We start from the raw sequence: 21,049 nt of genomic DNA, 5'->3' as shown, positions 1-21,049 counted from the left end.
CAGAACAGAGCTCGACTGGTAAGCCGTCGCTTCTGGGAGTTTTATTCTTTTCGAAGGACTTGAGGGCCTTGGTCAGCTCGTCCAGAGATAGCAGCTGGTCCAGCCTCTCCCGTGTTCTGTCGTCTAAGTCCTCCATGGTAGAAGACAGGAACGACTTGGAGGCCGTGCTGTCGGTTGGCTTCGCATCATACAGACTGGCATAGAAGGATGTGCTGATCCTCATGACGTCAGCCTGAGATGACGTTATCGAGCTATCTTCCTTCAGGCTGCTGAGCACGGAGCTCTCTTTGTGCACCTTCTGGAAGAAACGTGAACACGTCTCACCCTGCTCCACTGAGCGGACCCTGGACCGGAAGATTATCTTGGAGGCCTCCGAGGCAAAGAGCGAGGCTTGCTGTCCTTCACCTCCTTTCGAACCTCCGTGACATCAACCCCATCGTCTGCAGCAGGAGCAGGTCCTGCATACTTTCCTGGAGCTGGGACAGTCTGTGGAATTCTTTACCTCAGAGTGCTGTGGATGCTTGGTCATTCAGTATATTCTGAGGCTGATTAATCAGGAAGAGAATCAGGGGTTATGGGTAAAAGGCTGAAAAGTGGAGTTCAGGATCATCAAATCAGACATAATCTCATTGAATGTTGGAGCAGACTCAAAAGAGCCAAATGGTCTCCTGCTACTCTTGTGTCTCACGGCCTGGAGGCATTCCTCACTCAGTGCTGAACATTTTTAATGCTTTCTTTCTAAGGTGTAATCCATAACCTGCTTGTTTATACCTCTTCATTCACTATTTCAAGGCATAGAGTTAAAAACTTTATGAACAACACTGAAAAAATTCAAATAAGAAAGCATACAGGATTCTAGATGTCATAAATAGTGGGCATAGAGTACAAGATCAGGAACTTCAAAGTCTTGTGTAAATTCATTTTAAGTATGACGTAAAGTTCTGAGAATGATCTGAATGCATTGGAGTGTGAGAAGAAGGTGCTTACAAGAATGGTTCCAACAGTGAGAGACTTCAGTCATGAGAAAAGATTGGAGAAAGTGCGATTGTTTTTCCTAGAGGGGGCTAAGAGGAGATTTGAAATAAGTTATCACAAACCATGTGGGGTATGCACAAAATGAAGAGACACTTCTCACTAAATTGGATCAAGAACAGATAGCACAATTTGTAAATGTTATGCAAAAATGTAAAGCGCAAGGCAAGAAAACTATTTTCTCACAACAGCTGGAAGTGTGGTGGAGGCATTCAAGAGGGCATTGGATGATTATTTAAATTGAAACTATCTGCAGGACGATGAGGAGAGTGCACCAAGCTTAAAATGCTCAGCCAGCCTGTGCAAACACAATGGGCCAAAAGGATCTCTTGCACTGTACCTATTCTATGATTTTGTGCTATTTCACTTCTATTTTCCTGACGGGATACCACCAAATTAAACATAGGCATTTTTACATGTCAGTAAGATATGACAATACTGTGGGTATTGAATTCTTTTATTGCCATTTCATCAAGATATAGACAGGATTACGGCCAGAGAAGAGTAGCACTGCAAAACCCTCCAGACATTTTGAAGTCAATTCTGTCGAACTCCCTTCCTGAACAGGGTCAACAGCCTTTTAATCAGATGAGCCCAAAATAATAACTACGGGTGCTGCAAGCGGAAAATACAGCATTTCAGAAGCAACATCTTGGAAAATTGACCCGAGTGCCTGGTTGAATACATAACTTACAATAATAAACAAAATTTAGGGATTAAATTTGTGAATCAGTAACATTAGAAATTAAAATAAACCCAACTCTAAATCATGGCATTTTTGATTTCATTAATTACCACTGTCAATAAAGTCACTTGAAAACAAACTAAATTATGATGCAAGGAATTAAGACAGTTTTTGACACTCATGATGTGAATATAGTATCTATCATCACATTCAAAATAATTCATCTCAGTTATATTAGAAACAATGCTGATTAATCACAAAACCATACTGCGAACCAAATGCATTATCGCTAATCATGATACAACTTACCCTCAAACTGGTTTACAGCACAGTAACCTTTTCATAAAATAATAACTTGCAATTGAAATTGCAGTTTAAGGATTCATCTGTTAGTCCCTGGGAAAATAAACCGCATTTCTTGAATATGTTCTTCAAATTTACTTTTATGTTGACATAATTCAAGTGGAAAAACTAGCCTCAAATTGTATCTTCAAGAACTGTACATGACACGGGAGCCACAAACTGCAGATTCCTCCTTTAGAATAAAATCTAAATCATTGATTTGAACAATTATCGGAAGTAGTGACAGAACTGAAAGCACTTCCAGCACTTGAAAAACTTCTGTTTATTCCTGCTCTTTGCCCTCGCCATTCTAAACAATTTTTAATCTTGTTTCCAATCCTCTCATCCCCCTTAAATACTGTTTGGCAATCCATGCTTGGTACTTCAATAACTTTTGTTCTCAAACAATTGTCGAACCCATGTTCCCAGTTTTGACATGAACCTAAGGTAAACATCATACAAAGGCAAATTAAAATCCATCTGAATACAGTCAGACATTGATTTGGCATTTTGAGCTGATGAACAAATATGCACATCAACACACGAGAAACCAGAGAGACATAGGTTCAAAATCTGAAAATTTCACAATAGTTCCTCCTACAGCACCTTCCAAACATGCGATATTCACCAATGAGAAAGATAAGGGCAGCAGAGGCATGGGAGCACCATCACTTCCAGGTTCTCCTCCTTGAAATGAAATTGATGATTCTTCACTATTGCTGGGTCAAAATCCTATTACTCTTTTCATCAGAGCACTGTCAGTGTAAAAATCCCCCAATGAAATACTATGATTTAGAATGACAGCTCAATACTACTTTCTCCATGGGAATTAGGGTTGGGCATAAAATGCTGGCCGAGCTAGTGATGCTCACTAACATACAGTGTACAAACAGAAATTATCTGCAATGGTAATACAAGTGCACCAGTGTCCAACAGTTTACAATCAAACTAAAAGCACAAGAAAATTCTTCCTGGATAGTGTGAAAAGCAATTTGTTCTAGTCCCTTTCATAGATATTTATTTGTCAGTACATCCCAAAGTACTTCTTAGTCAATAAACTGTTTAGAAAGTACAAAGATTACGTTTAGACAGAAAATCTGGCAATCAATTTGCATATGTTAAGAGCCAAAAACAAAGTCCGATTTTTAGTCATGTTGGTTGACAAATTAATATTGTTCAAGACACTGGGAGAACATTCCTTTCTTCAAATAATGTCAGAGATCTTTTTGATTGATCCAAAAGGAGAGATGGGGCATCAGAATAAGATCTCACCCAAAAGACAGTATCGCCAATGTCCTCATGCCATTATTCATATACTAACATGCCACCTGGGTCATGGGCTCAAATCTCTCAATTCTAAGTTCAACAGTCAACCCAATGACACATAAGCAAAGCTTAGCCTAACATAATTTCATTTGGAATTTTTCACAAGAATGAGTTGAAAACTCAACTTCCCGGCAAAAAGGACCACGAATACATATTGAACATCTTTCAGGGGACATACCATCTAAAGCATAATTCAATTTCTGATTGCTGGGTTAGTCTTGAGATCAGACCAGCCAGTTGATCAGTTTCTGGTCACTGCACTGTTAGTGTGCCTGCCCCTCTGTAAACAATGGCCAGGTGTCCAGCCTCTCACCTCAAGCCAAATAGTCACCATTCTCAAAGGTCTGGTGTACAGAGTACAGCTCTTGGTCCTGTGAGGTTTCATAAGCCTGATTGGTGTATAATTCAAGAATATGCTTGAGGGCAATGACAAGTACACAGTCGCACAGCAGCCACAAAAATAGGGATGTGCAAAGAGTGAATGATAAAAGATTCACTGGTTTACTGAAACAAACACCATGGGACACTCACTACCAATCAATAAAATAATCACAGTTTTCAGAATCATATTTCATGTCTTAAGATCATTCAATAACTCTTTTAACATACTGCAAGTTCACATGTTAAGACTTGGCAGTGAGCATTGCAGACCACACTCCGTGGAAGAATATCAAGGCCAAGTCAGAATATTTCATGTGGAATTGAAGAAGGCATTTGGTTACAAGTGGAAACTTTATTCAAGATTTTGAGGATGCAACTAGTGATATAGGTAAGTAGTGAATATCATATACCTGGATTTCCAAGTGGCATTCAATAAAGTCTCACAAAAATAAAACAGGCAAGTTAAGTTGAACTGGGACAAAAATATGATCATGGATAGATGACTGATTCATGGGCAAGTAGTGAATGGAGATGAACAGTACACCTACACCATTGCACTGTATAAAGACAGCAATTTCAAATTGCCAGGCTATGACTTGGGGAATGTTGCAGTGATCAGCACTGCGGTCTCAGCTATTACAATCTATATTCATCATTCAGCTGAAGATACAAACAGTAATGTATCTACGTTTGCTGATGACACTGAGCTAGTTGTAAATGTGAGCTCAAGGAGTTACAGAGCAGCTAGATAGATGTAGACAGGTTGCTCAAAAACTGAATAAGTTTGCAGTTAGGGTGTAATGTCAAGAAATGAAGTTTCTTCCTTTGGTTAACCAAATAAAAAAGCAGAAATATTTTACAAAAACAAAGGGCAATAATGCTTGTAAGATAGTCCGATTTTTAATCACATTGGTTGAGGAATTAATGTTGTTCAAGACACTGGAGAATATTCCTTTCTTCAAATAATGTCAGATATCTTTTTGATTGATCCAAGAGGAGAGATAGGGCCTCAGAATAAAATCTCACCCAAAAGACAGTATCACCAATAATTCATGCACTAACATGTTACCCAGGTCATGGGCTCAAAAGACCTTCACGCAGAGATTTGAGCATGCTCTTTACAAGGAATGCACCAAGTGAGCATAAAAATACAGCAAGCAATGAGAAAGGCAAATGGTAACTTTGCCTTCTTTAAACGAAGACAGTGTACAGGAATAGCAAAATCTTACTAGAATTGTAAAGTACTTTGCTGAAACACAACTGGGATGCAATGTAGTTTCAATTTCCATGTCTAAGGTTTGACTAAAGGCAGTCAAGTGAAGGTTAACCAGATTGATCCCTGGGATGACAGGCTGAATGACCTTCTGTGCCTTTGGAATTTCAAAGAACGAGAGGAGATCTCATCAAAACATACCAAGATTCAGAACAAGCTTGACAAGTTTGCCAAAAAGGTTGTCTCCACCAACTGGAGAAGCTAAATCACCAAGGTAGATTCTTAAGATAAAAGGTGAGAGTGAGTACTGCAGATGCTGGAGATTAGAGTCAAGAGTGTGGTGCTGGAAAAGCACAGGTCAGGCAGCATCCGAGAAGCAGGAAAATCGACATTTCAGGCAAAAGCCCTGATTCCTGATGCTTTTCCAGCACCACACTCTTGACTCTTAAGATAAGGAGATGGTCATTTAAGATGGAGGTGAAAAACATTTTGACATAAAGGCTTGTAAATCTTGGAATTGTGCCATTGAGATCTGTGGATGATCAAATGCTGACTACATGTCAGACTGGGATAGGCTAATTTTTGAACTGTCAGAGAACAAAGAAATCTGGTAACCAGGCAAAAAAGTAGAGTTGAAGCCTAATATCAGCCACAATTGTAATGAGTTGATTATTGTAATAAACAACATATGATCTTCTCCTGTTCTTATCTCCTGCAATCTTGTGGAGAGACAGATTTACTCTTCTGAAGAAAAGCTGGGGAAACAAATTACAATATCCCAACTGCCTAACAAGTTCAGGTAACCCTGCACACTATGTATTAAATCTGGAACCTGTTCCGAACAGTTAAATGAAGCCACTTCTTTTTTTGCAATTAAATTCACAACTAAATACACAAACATCAAAACAGGTACATTTGTAATCAGCCACATCTGATAAAATTGGTTCTCATTCAACATCTTGGACACTACTAGTTAGAAACATGCAAAAACACAAATTGAAAAGTGTATTAACAGACATTCACTTACCACTAAATTTACTTCAGTATTTCCTGAAATATGTATTTTTTAAAGCATGAATGATATGCAATCAATAGTTTGTTCTACTACCCTGCTCGACACAAATAATTTCCAGCCACAAGTTACAGCAAACGATACTAACAATTTCACTGTAAAAGCTTTGCAAAGTCATTTCACCAAACTTAAATCGAATGAGTGGATTACCTCTAGAAAAGGAAAAGTCAAATAAAAAAGGTAAATCTAGGGAAAAAATTAAATCTCAGAATGTCTTTGAAGGACAGGCGTGATCATGCTAACTTGAATGAATGTCAGAAACATATTTTATAAACACAAACTTTACAGAAGAAATAAAAGCGGTGCGACCCTCGAAGTTAGGGGCAGGGACTTGAAACCAGAGTTTTAAACCTACACCCAGATTGGAAATCACCAATATTTTTCAGAGACCAACATCAATCTGCGGACAACGACAGCGAAGGAAGACGAACTGCGATCGGGCCCTCAGCCTGAGTCAGGCCCCTGACTATCAGCAGCACAGGGCTGGGGTCACACACAAACCACACGCAGCTCTGCGTGGGCCCCGACCTCATCCTGCAGCGTGTCCACAGCAATTAACCGGCACATCGTGCCCGCTGCCGGGCTTCCTGGTCACCAGCAGCTCCAGGCATCGCGGCCTGCGACCGGACGCGACTGAAACCCGGCCGCAGGAGCAGGAACTCACCGTCTGGGCATTTTGGAGCGCAGGGCGGCTGCCCCCAACTTAGTGCGAGGCAGGGCACCGCGCGACAGTCCGCTTCCAAACGACTAAACTTTACCGCCACAGAGACCTAACTTTCACTTTGCCATATAGTGCTATGCTGTGCTGTCCCACTGCAAGGAGACGGAGAGAGGCCGCGGCGCGCCGCCCACACACACACACACACACACTAGGACGGCACAGTGACACAGCTAGCGCCTCCCCCGGCCGGAGGACTGAAGCACAGCTCCCCAAGCACCCACTTGCACCAGGAAACAAGATCCACCAGAGACTGGCTCAAAGGCTGAGCTTGTGGTGTCCTCTGTTGATGAGCGACTCGGCTTATCTCCCGCGAACGCCGGTTCACAGCCTTCTCCTCACCCTCATCCAATATACCTTCCGCACACTCCTTTCCCTGGTAAAATCCTCGATGTATGACGCGGTATTAGCTGCCCAAATATAATTAAATGAAATATTTTAGGTAAATGTCATTGCCCCAGCCTCATACCAAACTTTCCACTACCATCTTCAAGGAGAGGGATAGCAAATACATGGCAAATACATGGTTTTTATTCCTGATGAAGGGCTTTTGCCCGAAACGTCGATTTCGAAGCTACTTGGATGCTGCCTGAACTGCTGTGCTCTTCCAACACCACTAATCCAGAAATACATGGCAAGACCAACATCTGTAAATGCCAGTCCTCAAACTGACTTGGAAATATTTTATTCTGCAATTGAGACAAAATCCTGGAGCTCCATCGACCCAAGTGGAATGCAACTTCTCATCACCTTCTCACGAGTCGTGGGCTGTAAATGCAGGCCTATACATTATTTAAAATGCCACTGAATAGCAGCAAGGTTTTACCCAAAGAGGAGATACGTGCCTTCACAAACAAATAAGCATGATTTGATCTTACAAAACCTTTCTTTCTATGGGCTTTATTATCAATGCAGGCTGTCAATCCATGTAATATTTTGTAAATTCCACTTTCGAAGTAGAATCAGTCTGACTCAAGACTGGGATCCAGACAGACTCTGACTTCACACCTTTAATGCATTGTCTGAGCTGACATGTCACCTCACGAGAAAGTTACTTCAAAGAAGTTCTGGGATTTACATATTAATGAACCAAAACCTGCAACCAATTCTAAAAGATGAAAGACTTAACAATCCAGGTTTGTTCAATGTATCATTTCAGTTGCGTGACACTGTAATCTTTTGCTATAAATTTTGTGTCTTAAGATCTTATACTCCACAACCATCTGATGAAAGAGCAGCGCTCCTAAAGCTAGTGCTTCCAAATAAACCTTTTGGACTATAATGTGTTGTATGATATGGTGTTGTATGATTTTTAACTTTGTCCACCCCAGTCCAACATCACCTCCTCCACATCATTATAAAATCATGAGGGGCATGGATAGGGTAAATAGACAAGATCTTTTTCCAGAGATGGGGGAGTCCAGAACTGGAGGGCAAAGGTTGAGATTGAGAGGGGAAAATTTATAAGGGTCCTAAGGGGCAACTTCTTCATGCAAAGAGTGGTACATGTATGGATTGAGCTGCCAGAAGAAGTTGTGGAGGCTGGTACAATTACAACATTTAAAAGGCATCTGGATGGATATACGAATAGGAAAGGTTTAGAGGGATATGGGCCAAGTGCTGGAAAATGGGATGAGATTATGTTAGGATATCTGATCTGCATGGAAGAGTTGGACCAAAGGTTAGATTAGATTCCCTACAACATGTAAATAGGCCCTTTGGCCCAACCAGTCCACACCAACCCTCCGAAGAGTAACCCACCCAGACCCATTTCCCTGTGACTAATGCACCTAACACTATGGGTAATTTAGCATGGCCAATTCACCTAACCTGCACATCTTTGGACTGTGGAAGGAAACCAGAACAAATCCACATAGACTCGGGGAGATTTTGTAAACTCCACACAGTCACCCAAGGCTGAAATCAAACCTGGGACCCTGGTGCTGTGAGGCAGCAGTGCGAACTACTGAGCCACCATGCCACCCAAAAGGGTCTGTTTCCGTGCTGTATACCTCTATGATTCTAAGTCCATGTCATTGTGCTCTTTTTTAAGCGAATGGATCTCTTTATACAGTTGGTTCAATGTCCTCTCATGGTCTTTATTCATAAATTTTATAGAGTAGTTAAAATCACAGGAGACTTGCCTGGACCAGCTCTCTGCAAGAGAAATACAGATATTCCTAATCCTCACAAATGTTTCCTCCTTGAGGTGCATGTGAAGTCACATTTAAATTACCTCTGCAACCCTCTCAAGCAGGACGTTCCAGTTTTTAAAAAGAAATGTTTTGGTTCTCCAGTCAAACTTGGGTCAGATGAGTGATTGAGCCAGATTTCCTTTTCCTATTTGTGTCAGATGAGTTTTTATGACAATCAGCTATGGTTGTTTTAGGCTAGTTTTCTATTTTAAAAAAGTCCAGATTAATTGAATCCAAATTTCACCATGTGAGATTCAAACTTCTGAACTAATTATCAAGATGGCAGCAGAGTAGCAGAACTGCATACGGGTCTTGCCTGGGACTCATATGCTCCCACCTGCTTTCTTTCTTTTAATTTTCTTTTTTACTTCTGCTCTTTTTATTTTTTTCTTTCCTTCTGTTTTTCTTTGGCGGATTGGATGATAGCATCAGTGCAGCAGCCTCTCAGCGATTGGAGGCAGAGGCAGCAGCAGCAGCAGCAGCAAGGATATCCCGGTGTTCGGGGCCAATGGCAGCAGTGGCAGAGCTTCTCCAGCGATCGCAGGTGGCAATAGAAGCAGCAGACTCCTCAAGGCGAGGGAGCTGGCAAGGCGACATCTGCAGCTGAAGCTGGACTCTTGGCAGCTGCCTGGCCTGGCAGCAGAGCCAGGGTCCTGGTTGCAATAGGCCCAAAGCAGGGACTCCAGGTGCTGGAAAGGCAGCAGCTGCATGTTATGCCCGAACCGTCATTAAGGCAGCAGCGGAGCCGGGGGCTCCTGGTTGTGAGCTCAGGGTAGGTTCAGCATGGGATTCAGCAGTAGCAAGGTTAACCCAGTGCTGAAGAGATACCTCTAAACAGTGGTCACTCTTAGGTAGGTGGGTCCAGCACAGGCGAGGCACTGGAGGACTTGCTTTCAGTTATACCTTTTAGCTCTTCTTATTCTTCAACTATTCAAAGTGACACCACATTGTGGCGACAGTTGAAGCTTTTCACTGTATTTTGCTGTATTATTCACTGTAAAATGCAAGTGACAATAATAAGTCATTCATTAGCCTGGGCTTGTACTGTATTTATTCCTGATGAAGGGCTTTTGCCCGAAACGTTGATTTCGCTGCTCGTTGGATGCTGCCTGAACTGCTGTGCTCTTCCAGCACCACTAATCCAGTACTTGTACTGTATTAGACGAGTGACATAACCATTTGCCACCACTTCCTCACTGCCACCCTTGGTTATTTTGCAATTCACCTGAAAATAGTGTCTCTGTTTTCTTCCCTCTTGTCCGAATCAGAAACATCTCTCTCTATTCAGTTTAGACCCCTCATGTTTTTGAATACCTTTTTTAAATCTCCTCTCAATCTTCTCATTTCTGAAGCAAATAATTCCACCTTCTCCAAGTTATCCACAAACTGAAGTCTGTCATCCCTGAACTCTTGTCAAACTTTTCTGAACCTTCTGTAAAACCTTCACATCATTTCTAAAACATGATGACCAAAATTGGACATAATGTTCAAGTTGAGGACAACTCATTGTTTACAAATATTCATTGTAATTACTAACTTTAGTTTGTGTTCGATATCTCTGTTTAAAAACCCCAGGGACCCATATGCCTTGTTAACCACTTTCATAAGATTTGCTGTCTTCAACAATGTTTGCAAATATATCCCTAGCTTCCAATGCTCCTGCACCTGCTTTGGAATTACATATTTTCTTTTGTGCTACCCATGCTCATTTTTCCTGTTGTGGTACACCTGGTGTTGCTATGTTTTCTGCAGACATTACAAGAGAGAAAAGATGCAACATAACCCATGATTCAGATTTCGAATTTTCTGACAAAGCCACCAGATCAGACAAGATCTCCAAATGTGCAATACTCCAACCAGCTTCTCAAGTCCTTAATAAATTAAACTATGTATGACTTTGTGTGCCTTTCTCCCGCCTTTTACCCATACCCTTATGTACTAACCAATTCAAATAATCATTCCAAATGATATCTTGAATGGCTTAATTGAATTGCCTCCACCATACTTCCAGGCTGTACATTCCAGACCCAAACCACTAGTAGAATGAAAAAGCTTTTATCTCACATCAAATTTGATACCATTGCAAATCACTGGAAACTTGTATCCTCTCCTTCTAAATCCTTTTATATAGGGAAATGGTTTCTCCCTATTTCCACTATGCACACCTCTCATGACTTTAGATTTTTTTATATCAGGTCTCCTTTCAGCTTTCTTCCCTCCAAAGCAAACTGTTCCAATCTCTCCTCAGAACTGAAGTTTCTCATCCCTGGAACGATTCTTGTAAATCTATCTGCACTCTTTTATTTGCGCTTTCTTTCAGTCTCCTCAAATTCAGCTCAGGCCAGTTCCAAGCAGCAAAGTAATGGATAGTGTCATCAACAGTGCTATCAAGCAGCCACTGCTCAGCAATAACCTACTCAGTGATGCCCAGTTTGGGTTCCACCAGGGCTCAGCTCCTGACATCATTACAACCTTGGTTCAACATGGACAAAAATAGCAGAACTTTAGAGGTGAGGAGAAAGTAACAGCTCTTGATATCAAGGCTGCAATTGACCAAGTGTAGCATCAAGGAGCCCTCACACGGTGTGAATTAATGTGGTTCACAGGGCAATCTCTCCACTGGTTTGAGCCACACCTGCTATATAGGAGAATGACTGTGTTTGCTGGAAGTCAGTCATTTCAGCTCCAGTACATCTCTGCAGGAGTTCCTCAGGGTAGTGTCCTCAGCTCAGCCATCCTCAGCTGTTCCATCAATGATGTTCCCTTCATCCTAAGGTCAAAAGTGGGGATGTTTGCTGATGATTGCACAATGTCCAGCACCACTCAAAAATTGTCCAGGAGCTGTATTCATGCAGAGAACTCAAGAAGACTATGACAACACTCGCTTGATCTGCTATTATCCATCCTCTGTCAACTTTAATTCATTGAAAATTCTGTTTCCACTAAACAACAATCACCCATGATTCTTCTTCTCACTGATCTAGACTTGCTGCTGCTGTAGCGATGGTTCCATTTTAAAATTCTCATTCTTGTTTTCGAATCCACTTGTGGTTTACTAATCCCTATCTTTGTAATCTACTCCAACTGTACAAGCCTCAGAGATGTCTGCAGTCCTCCAAATCTCTAATCTATTGAATATTCCCTCTTTTGATCAGTTCACCAGGTGTGGCCTTGTTTTCAGTTGCTTGAGATTCTAGGCTGCAAAGTTCAGTCTTAAAAGAACTTTCCACTTCTTTCTCCTCCACTAAGATGTTGCTTAAAATCTAACTCTTTGACTGAGGCTTTTTATTCATTGTCCTAGTATCTGTTTGTGTACTAAGATTTGTTTGATAGCACTCCTGTGAAGGTTCTAAGAAGTTATATTGTATTAATCATGTTATAGATATGCAAGTCATTGATATTTGTTAAATATGACATTTGATTCTCTGGGTTTCTAACAATAATTGCATGCAACATTCTATCAAAAGCTACAAAAATCAAAATTATAATATAAAACTCATTGTGAAGTTGTTTAAGAAAGAGTTGTGGGTAATTTGAGACATGAAGGGCTGATTTTAAGAAGGTTGAAATTGGAAGTGCTGATTTTGAGAATGGGTAAAGAATTGGAAAGGCAGCTGGGAATTAGTGAGGGAGTGCTTCGAAAATTATTTGCTGTTGAAGGTGGAGTACAAAACCAGAGACCAAGAAATTTAAGTTTGAATGTCGGGAGAATGAGTCTGATGCCTATTCACTCACTTGAGATACCTTTCAACCTGCACCAAAAGTAATGGCTGTATCACCCACCTTGAGCTCAGAAAGTTTCAAGACAAGTAGTGGGATCCCCGTCATTTGGCTCCACCACCCTTGTGAGGAGTGGCTCCTTACTGACTGCCTCAAGCAGGTTCTGGGCTGCTGTCAGAATCAGCCCTTGACGTACAGTACTGGGACCCATTGAGTGAAGCCGATCCACCTTAGCTTGATGAGGCCTGCTGGCAGCCATAACAAATTTCCTGGCTTTGTGTCAGCACTAAATGGAATGGCAACACAAGAATACTGGACAGAAAAAGAATTCTAGCATAAATCAGCAAATGTGGCAGCATCTGTGGCGCGAAAAGCAGAGTTAACATTTTGAGTCCAGTGACACTTGTCAGAATTGAACGCAGCTGGAAAATAGTAGTATTCATGTTGATGATGGGGCTGGGGTTGGGGGAAGGAAGGTAGTATATCAAATCAATGAAGATGCTGCCCAGAGAGAAAAAAAACAAACATAAGGGATTGCTAATGATCAGCTAGAAGAGCAAGAAGCATGGCTTAGAGTGTGTGGATGCTAGGTATTTGTTTCCGTTAGGCAGGGATACTAGGAGCCATGGGCACAGCCTTAGAATTAGAGGGTGTCAATTTAGAACGGAAGTGAGGAGACATTTCTTCAGCCAGAGAGTGGTGGGCCTGTGGAATTCAATGCCACAGAGTGCAGTGGAGGCCGGGATGTTAAATGTCTTCAAGGCAGAGATTGATAAATTCTTGATCTCGCAAGGAATTAAGGGCTAGGGGGAGAGTCCAGGTAAGAGGCGTTGAAATGCACATCAGCCATGATGGGTTGAATGGCCATACTTCCACTCTTATGCCTTATGGGCTTATTCTCTTAAGAGAGATAAACACTGAATGGGTGCTCGCAGTAAATGTGAAGTGTTGAAAATGTGTTGTCTGCACTGGGAGCTGCCCACACAGACCAGGACCGAGAGTGTGGAGGAATGAATATGGAGGAAGCTGTTCATGGTCTGAAATTGTAAAACTCAATGTTGAATCCTGAGGGTTGTGAGGAACCTGAAGGAAGATGAGGCGTTGTTCCTCCAGCTGACTGATACACTGCAAGAGTCTTGACACAGAAATGTGACATTGGACCACATGGTGGTGTGTTGAAGTGGCAGGTAAGAAGAAGCTTGGGATCATTTTTCTGGACAAAACAGAAGTGTTCCGCAAAGTGGTCACCTAGTCTCTCCAGGATAGAGGAGACCTCACTTTCAGCAGCAAATACAATAGACTAGATTGAATGAATTATTAGTAACTTACTGCATCACCTGGGAGATGTGTCTAGGCCCTTGGACTATGATGAGGGAAAAACTAAATGGATGGAGGAGGTAAAAAGTATTCAGACCCTTGTAGCTCTGGCTGAGGAGCAAGTGCAAACTGTCATGGCAAGGTAGTGCAATGCATGGCTACTGTGAGCATTTAGGAGTGGTTCAGAGTCAGTGAGTGCCATTATACCAAGTCTGGACCGTGTAGATAGAGCATGATCCAGCCCATGAGCTGGGTACATAAACCTGATTACAAAGTGTGCTTGCTGCAGCATGACGATGATAGTTGGCAATGCAGCTTGCAATGCAGTATCAAAGTGTAGAAACTCTCTCAAACTGAATCAGTGATGTGCTAGGAGGGTGATTAGAGGCTGGTACATGTCAGATGCCAATGACTGTGGATGTAGAGAGCACATTGCTGGCACCCATGGAGAATATCCTGTGATGCTGATGCCTGGTTTCCAACAGAAAGGTTGCTTAGATCAAGCAACAAGTTGATACCCATTCTAGTTTCTTTGACGAGTTTGATTGGCATGTTGGTAGCTTGAGTCACTGAATTTTAATGTTAATATGATGTTAATAAGATGTTTAACTACCGTTAATCCCCATTGATTGACATCTTGCTGCTGCTTAACAAGAATCTTGCCGTGCTACTTGTGAAAAGTATAAAACCTGGAGCAAGATATTAGCCACTTTGAGATGGGCCTCACTGTACTTGTCACCCAATCCTTTCACACATCTTGCCAAAGAAAGCAGACCAATGCCTCCACTTCCTCAGAAGGCTAAGGAAATTCGACATGTCCACAATGACTCGTACCAATTTTTATAGATGCACCATAGGAAACATCCTATCTGGATGCACCACAGCTTGGTATGGCAACTGCTGTGCCCGTACCATCACTAAAACCAGCTTGCTCCTGTTGACTCCATCTACACTTCCCGCTGCCTTGGGAAAGCAGCTAACATAATCAAAGACTCCTCCCACTCCAATTCTACTCTCTTCCACCCTCTACCTTTGGACAGAAGATACAAAAGTTGAAACACATATCAACAGATTTAAGAATAGCTTCTTCCCTGCTGTTATCAGACTTATGAACAGACATTTCATATATTAGAATTGATCTTTCTTTGTACATTCTCTGTAGCTATAACACTATATTCTGCATTCTGGTCTATTACCCTATGCAATTTTGTAAGGTCTGATTTGTCTGGTTAGCACACAAAACAATACTTTTAACTGTATCTTGGTAGATGTGACAGTAATAAATCAAATCAAATCAAAATTACCTATGTTGCTCAGACCCCAATGAGTTCTTTCTTTCTCTTTTCATTTCTATCAGTTTGATACACTTTTTGGGATTTATAGAAAAAGACAGAAGTCTGCAGTAGGTGTGTGATCAGTACAGCATGTTCTGTCTCTTTCTTTCTTGGTCAGATATACACTCAGGAAGTGAGATTTGTTTGGCTATAAGTGTGCACAAACATGAGATTGTTAACAAATTAGGGAAATTATGGCATGCGTAATCTCAACCATTTATAAGTTTGAATTTTTGATCCATGATAATGCTTAATCAAATCATTAAATTCACGAAGGACTGCAGCAATTCTGCAGCAAATTTAAATTCATAACAAGATTAGTTTATATCCCATTTATATGATAATATGAACTAAGAAGCAATCTTTATTTCTGAAAATGTCACTGTTCTACATACCTTATAACAAACATTGTCAGGCATTTATAGAAAATCTCTAGTATAGATATACAGAAAAGGATTTGCATAATGTGAGAAATATCCTTTTTTTAACCATATTTAAAGGATTAACAGTCAATTAGAGGAAGTTATATCATCAAATGTGAATTGTTATATTAACATTGGATAAAATGCAACAATTTTATGTTGTGAGTATTCATAGCATGAACTTGTATTTTCCTCCAACACATTTCATGATAATAGGCACTTATGATGTGATGTGATTGTTATGATTTCCAGCCTTCCCCAGATATTTCTTTTGGACTTAACTAAAGATTACTTCAATAAATGTGTTCTTACTTCCTTGAAAAACAACGTGTGACTTTATACATTATTTGGAACTGAGGAATTGCCCAGTGGTTGAACAGAATACATTGATAATGTTAATTTCTCACCATTGATGACAGAAGCTCTCTCCCTTTCCTATTTATTTGGATCAGAGAAGAACAAACCATGCAATCTGAATTCAGACAATAATCAATTAATTGATTTATGAAATGTGGAAATTAAAGATGTGCAAACAAAAATCAGCAAAGCAGATTTCAATGGTTTACATAATTAACTTTTAACTTTTCAATCAATAGGAAGATAGAAGTTATGGCAACAAAATATCTGATAATAAGGAACCAAGACTGGTGTCTAATCGATGAAACCTATTATTTTCTCCTCCACAGGTTTTTGCCTCACTTATTAGTTTGTTTTTTTTAAGAACTTGTGGAACTTGACCATCACTGGCTGGCAAGCATTTTTTTAAGAAGCACCGCTGGACCCAAAACATTAACTCTGATTTCTCTTCACAGGTGCTACCAGCAATTTCTGTTTTCATTTCCAATTTTCAGCATCCACAGTTGTTTGGCCTTTCTATTGCTCATATCTTGTTGCCCTTGAGATGGTGGTGATCAGATGCCTTCTTGAACTGCTGTGTTCCATGTGCTGTAAGTAAACCCACAATGCCCTGAGGGAGAGGGAATTCCAGGATTTGGATTCAATGACACTAAAGGAATAGTGATACATTTCCACGTCAGGATGCTGAGAGTTGATCGTGAGAGAGGGGAACTTGGTGGTCTTCCCAAGTATCTGCTGCTATTGTCCTTCTTGGCAGAGAGGATGAGCAAACTGACCATAGCATCAGGAAACAGAGTGCCATTGAAGTGGTCAGAGAAAAGACAAGTCAGTGAAATAGATACTGTTCTTTGCAGAAAAGATTGAGAGTACTGATGAAAAAGCAAAAGAGAGTATTGATGGTTATGTTGCCTGCCTGGTGCAAACGTTCACAACATTTCTTTTAGTTGGACAGGCACTTGGAATGGATGGGAAGCATCTAGTTGTCATAGTTCATGGAAGTAGAATGATATGGGTAGGATGAGGAAAGAGATGCTGTTGACAGATTAGCTCAGGCTAAATTAAAAGCAGAACATTGAAACAATAATCTCCAGATTACTACTGAAGTCACATGTTGAGTATATTTGAGTAGAGTGGTAAATTCAAAGTTCAAACTTTACTGTGGGAGAAATAGGTCTGATTCACAAGGCACTGGTACAATTACTGAGGAAAGAGACCTGTTCTGTTGTGATAGCTGAGACCAGTATCCTGGCAAATGGCAGAATTAGATTTAAGATTGGGCTTTAAACTAATTAATGGGGTGGGTGGTGTTCTATTGAAGGGAAGTTTAAAATAAAATAAAAAGAAATGAGAGAGCAGAGGGGCAGAGTAGAGAAGAGGCAAATGATCATCAAGGTGTGACAGGAAGGCAAAGAAAATATATGCTGAAGAGTGCAGCAGAAATTTGAACCAGAGAACATAAAGATGGTAAACAAAAGCCAACGCTAAATGCACACAGTAGTTCTAGTAGATGAGTGGACGGCCCAAGTAGATATAATCAAATGACTGGATAGTTATTACAGTGACATAGTTGCAGGGTGACCAAGACATGGAGCTCAATATTCAAAGATATGATAAAACAAAGAACTGCAGAGGCCGGTGATCTGAAACAAAGACAGAAATTGCAGTTTCAGTTCCATTCGCAACCCCACTGATTTTGAAGCTTTCCTTGTCTCCATACAGGAAGATCTGAATGATAATCGGATTTGGGCTGAGAAGTGACAAACTAAAACTTAGAAAATTGGAGCGGGTTTAAGCCCTTCAGGCGTGGTCTGCCATTCAATAACAACTACAGCTGATCATCCAATTCCTGTTCACACTTTCTCTGTATACCCTTTTATTCCTTTAACCCGAAGAATTATATCTAATTCCTTCTTGAAAACAGTTAATGTTTTGGCATCAATCACATTCTGTGGCAAAATGAGTGTTCTGAGCCACACAACTGACAGCTAATGACCATCTTTAACAAGAGGGAATCTAACCATCCACTCTTAAAATTCACTGGCATTATCATTGTTGAATCCTCCACTATCAACTCCACTGTGAGTTACTATTGACCACAAACTTAGCTAGACAACCCACATAAATACTATAGCTACAAGAGGAGGTCAGAGCCTAGGAATTCTATGACAAGAAAGTCTCATCCAGAATTCTTAGTGTCTCTTCAAAGGCATAAATTATGTTGATAACCAAATATTGTCCACTCATCTGGTGAGTGCTTTTCCAATAACATTCAAGCAGCACAAAACAATCCAGAACAAATCAACGTGCTTGATCCACATTCCTCCCACTATCTGAAACATTCAATGGCCATGCCACTGGCACAGTGGCAGCTGTGTATCCAAGATCCACTGCATCAACTCACTCAGTTGCTATTGACAGCACCCTTGATACTTACAAACTCCACTGCCTTAAAGATTGAGGGCAGCGGGTGCTTGGAAATACTACTATCTGTAATTTTCCCTCTAAGTCACATACTATTTCAATTTGGAACTTAGATCAACATTCCTTCAGACTGGCTAGGTCAATAACCTGCAACTCCTTCCTTAAGAGTGTTGTGAATTTACCAAAAGCACATGGAGTGCACCCATTCAAGAGAAAAACACAAGACCGCCTTTTCAGAGCAGTTGGGGTTGGGGGACAGATGCTGGCCTTTCCAGAGACATTGATATAATAAAAAAAATGTGGTGACATTTGTACCAGGCACAAGGGGATTGAGAGATGTATAGAGAAGACTGATGGGTCCTGACCTGCAGCTGGGGGACAGCAGTACCAAAATTTACTTGAGAGAACATAAACATTTGAGAACTAAGCATCTCACATCCTCTCTTCTGAAACATGCCTGATATGAAGCTCTTTAAAAACAATGACTGCAGATGCTGGAAACCAGATTCTGGATTAGTAGTGCTGGAAGAGCACAGCAGTTCAGGCAGCATCCAGCCAGCTTCGAAATCGACGTTTCGGGCAAAAGCCGTTTCAGGAATAAAGGCAGTGAGCCTGAAGCGTGGAGAGATAAGCTAGAGGAGGGTGGGGGTGGGGAGAAAGTAGCATAGAGTACAATGGGTGAGTGTGAGAGGGGATGAAGGTGATAGGTCAAGGAGGAGAGGGTGGAGTGGATAGGTGGAAAAGAAGATAGGCAGGTAGGACAAGTCCGGACAAGTCATGGAGACAGTTACTGAGCTGGAAGGTTAGAACTAGGGTGAGGTGGGGGAAGGGGAAATGAGGAAACTGTTGAAGTCCACATTGATGCCTTGGGATTGAAGTGTTCCAAGGCGGAAGATGAGACGTTCTTCCTCCAGGCGTCTGGTGGTGAGGGAGCGGCGGTGAAGGAGGCCCACAATCTCCATGTCCTCAGCAGAGTGGGAGGGGGAGTTGAAATGTTGGGCCACGGGGCGGTGTGGTTGATTGGTGCGAGTGTCCCGGAGATGTTCCCTAAAGCGCTCTGCTAGGAGGCGCCAAGTCTCCCCAATGTGGAGGAGACCGCATCGGGAGCAACGGATACAATAAATGATATTAGTGGATGTGCAAGTAAAACTTTGATGGATGTGGAAGGCACCTTTAGGGCCTTGGATGGAGGTGAGGGAGGAGGTGTGGGTGCAGGTTTTACATTCCTGCGGTGGCAGGGGAAAGTGCCAGGATTGGAGGGTGTGTTGTTTGGGGGCGTGGACCTGACCAGGTAGTCGCGGAAGGAACGGTCTTTGCGGAAGGCGGAAAGGGGTGGGGAGGGAACTCTCTCCCTGGTAGTGGGGTCTGTTTGGAGGTGGCGGAAATGTCGGCGGATGATTTGGTTTATGCGAAGGTTGGTAGGGTGGAAGGTGAGCACTAGAGGCGTTCTGTCCTTGTTACGGTTGGAGGGGTGGGGTCTGAGGGTGGAGGTGCGGGATGTGAACGAGATGCGTTGGAGGGCACCTTTAATCACGTGGGAAGGGAAATTGCGTTCTCTAAAGAAAGAGGCCATCTGGTGTGTTCTGTGGTGGAACTGGTCCTCCTGGGAGCAGATATGGTGGAGGCGGAGGAATTGGGAATACGGGATGACATTTTTGCAAGAGATAGGGTGGAAAGAGGTGAAATCCAGGTAGCTGTGGGAGTCGGTGGGTTTGTAAAAAATGTCAGTGTCAAGTCGGTCGTCATTAATGGAGATGGAGAGGTCCAGGAAGGGGAGGGAGGTGTCAGAGATGGTCCAGGTAAATTTAAGGTCAGGGTGAAATGTGTTGGTGAAGTTGATGAATTGCTCAACCTCCTCGCGGGAGCACGAGGTGGCGCCAATGCAGTCATCAATGTAGCGGAGGAAGAGGTGGGGAGTGGTGCCAGTGTAATTATGGAAGATCAACTGCTCTACGTTGCCAACAAAGAGACAGGCATAGCTGGGGCCCATACGTGTGCCCATGGCTACCCCTTTGGTCTGGAGGAAGTGGGAGGATTCAAAGGAGAACTTGTTAAGGGTGAGGACCAGTTCGGCCAAACGAATGAGAGTGTCAGTGGAAGGGTACTGTTGGGGACGTCTGGAGAGAAAAAAACGGAGGGCTTGGAGGCCCTGGTCACGGCGGATGGAGGTGTAGAGGGATTGGATATCCATGGTGAAGATGAGGCGTTGGGGGCCGGCGAAACGGAAGTCTTGGAGGAGGTGGAGGGCATGGGTGGTTTCTCGAACGTATGTGGGGAGTCCCTGGACTAGGGGGGATAGGACAGTGTCGAGGTAGGTAGAGCTGAGTTCAGTGGGGTAGGAGTCTGCTGAGACAATGGGTCGGCCAGGGTGGTCAGGCTTGTGGATCTTGGGAAGGAGATTGAACCAGGAACCCCGCACTGCCCGACTACCTGGACCATCTCTGACACCTCCCTCCCCTTCCTGGACCTCTCCATCTCCATTAATGACGACCGACTTGACACTGACATTTTTTA

The 21,049-nt window shown here is 42.1% G+C and overlaps 1 protein-coding gene across 2 annotated transcripts in view; it reads right to left on the bottom strand.

The window, feature by feature from the left end:
* cwc22 (CWC22 spliceosome associated protein homolog) overlaps positions 1–6,899 on the bottom strand; it is a 108,602-nt gene extending 101,703 nt beyond the window's left edge. For both annotated transcript variants that reach the window (XM_072579094.1, XM_072579095.1), the window contains exon 1: positions 6,716–6,899. In XM_072579094.1, the coding sequence (XP_072435195.1) occupies positions 6,716–6,726 (11 nt within the window). In that variant the 5' untranslated portion in view covers positions 6,727–6,899. The remainder of the gene's footprint in view (positions 1–6,715) is intronic.
* Positions 6,900–21,049: the final 14,150 nt, after the last annotated feature.

The sequence above is a fragment of the Chiloscyllium punctatum genome, chromosome 10, assembly GCF_047496795.1.
Source record: "Chiloscyllium punctatum isolate Juve2018m chromosome 10, sChiPun1.3, whole genome shotgun sequence".
NCBI classification, from domain to species: domain Eukaryota; kingdom Metazoa; phylum Chordata; class Chondrichthyes; order Orectolobiformes; family Hemiscylliidae; genus Chiloscyllium; species Chiloscyllium punctatum.
Note: the sequence above shows the minus strand (reverse complement) of the source record. Positions and strands in the feature narration are given on the sequence as shown.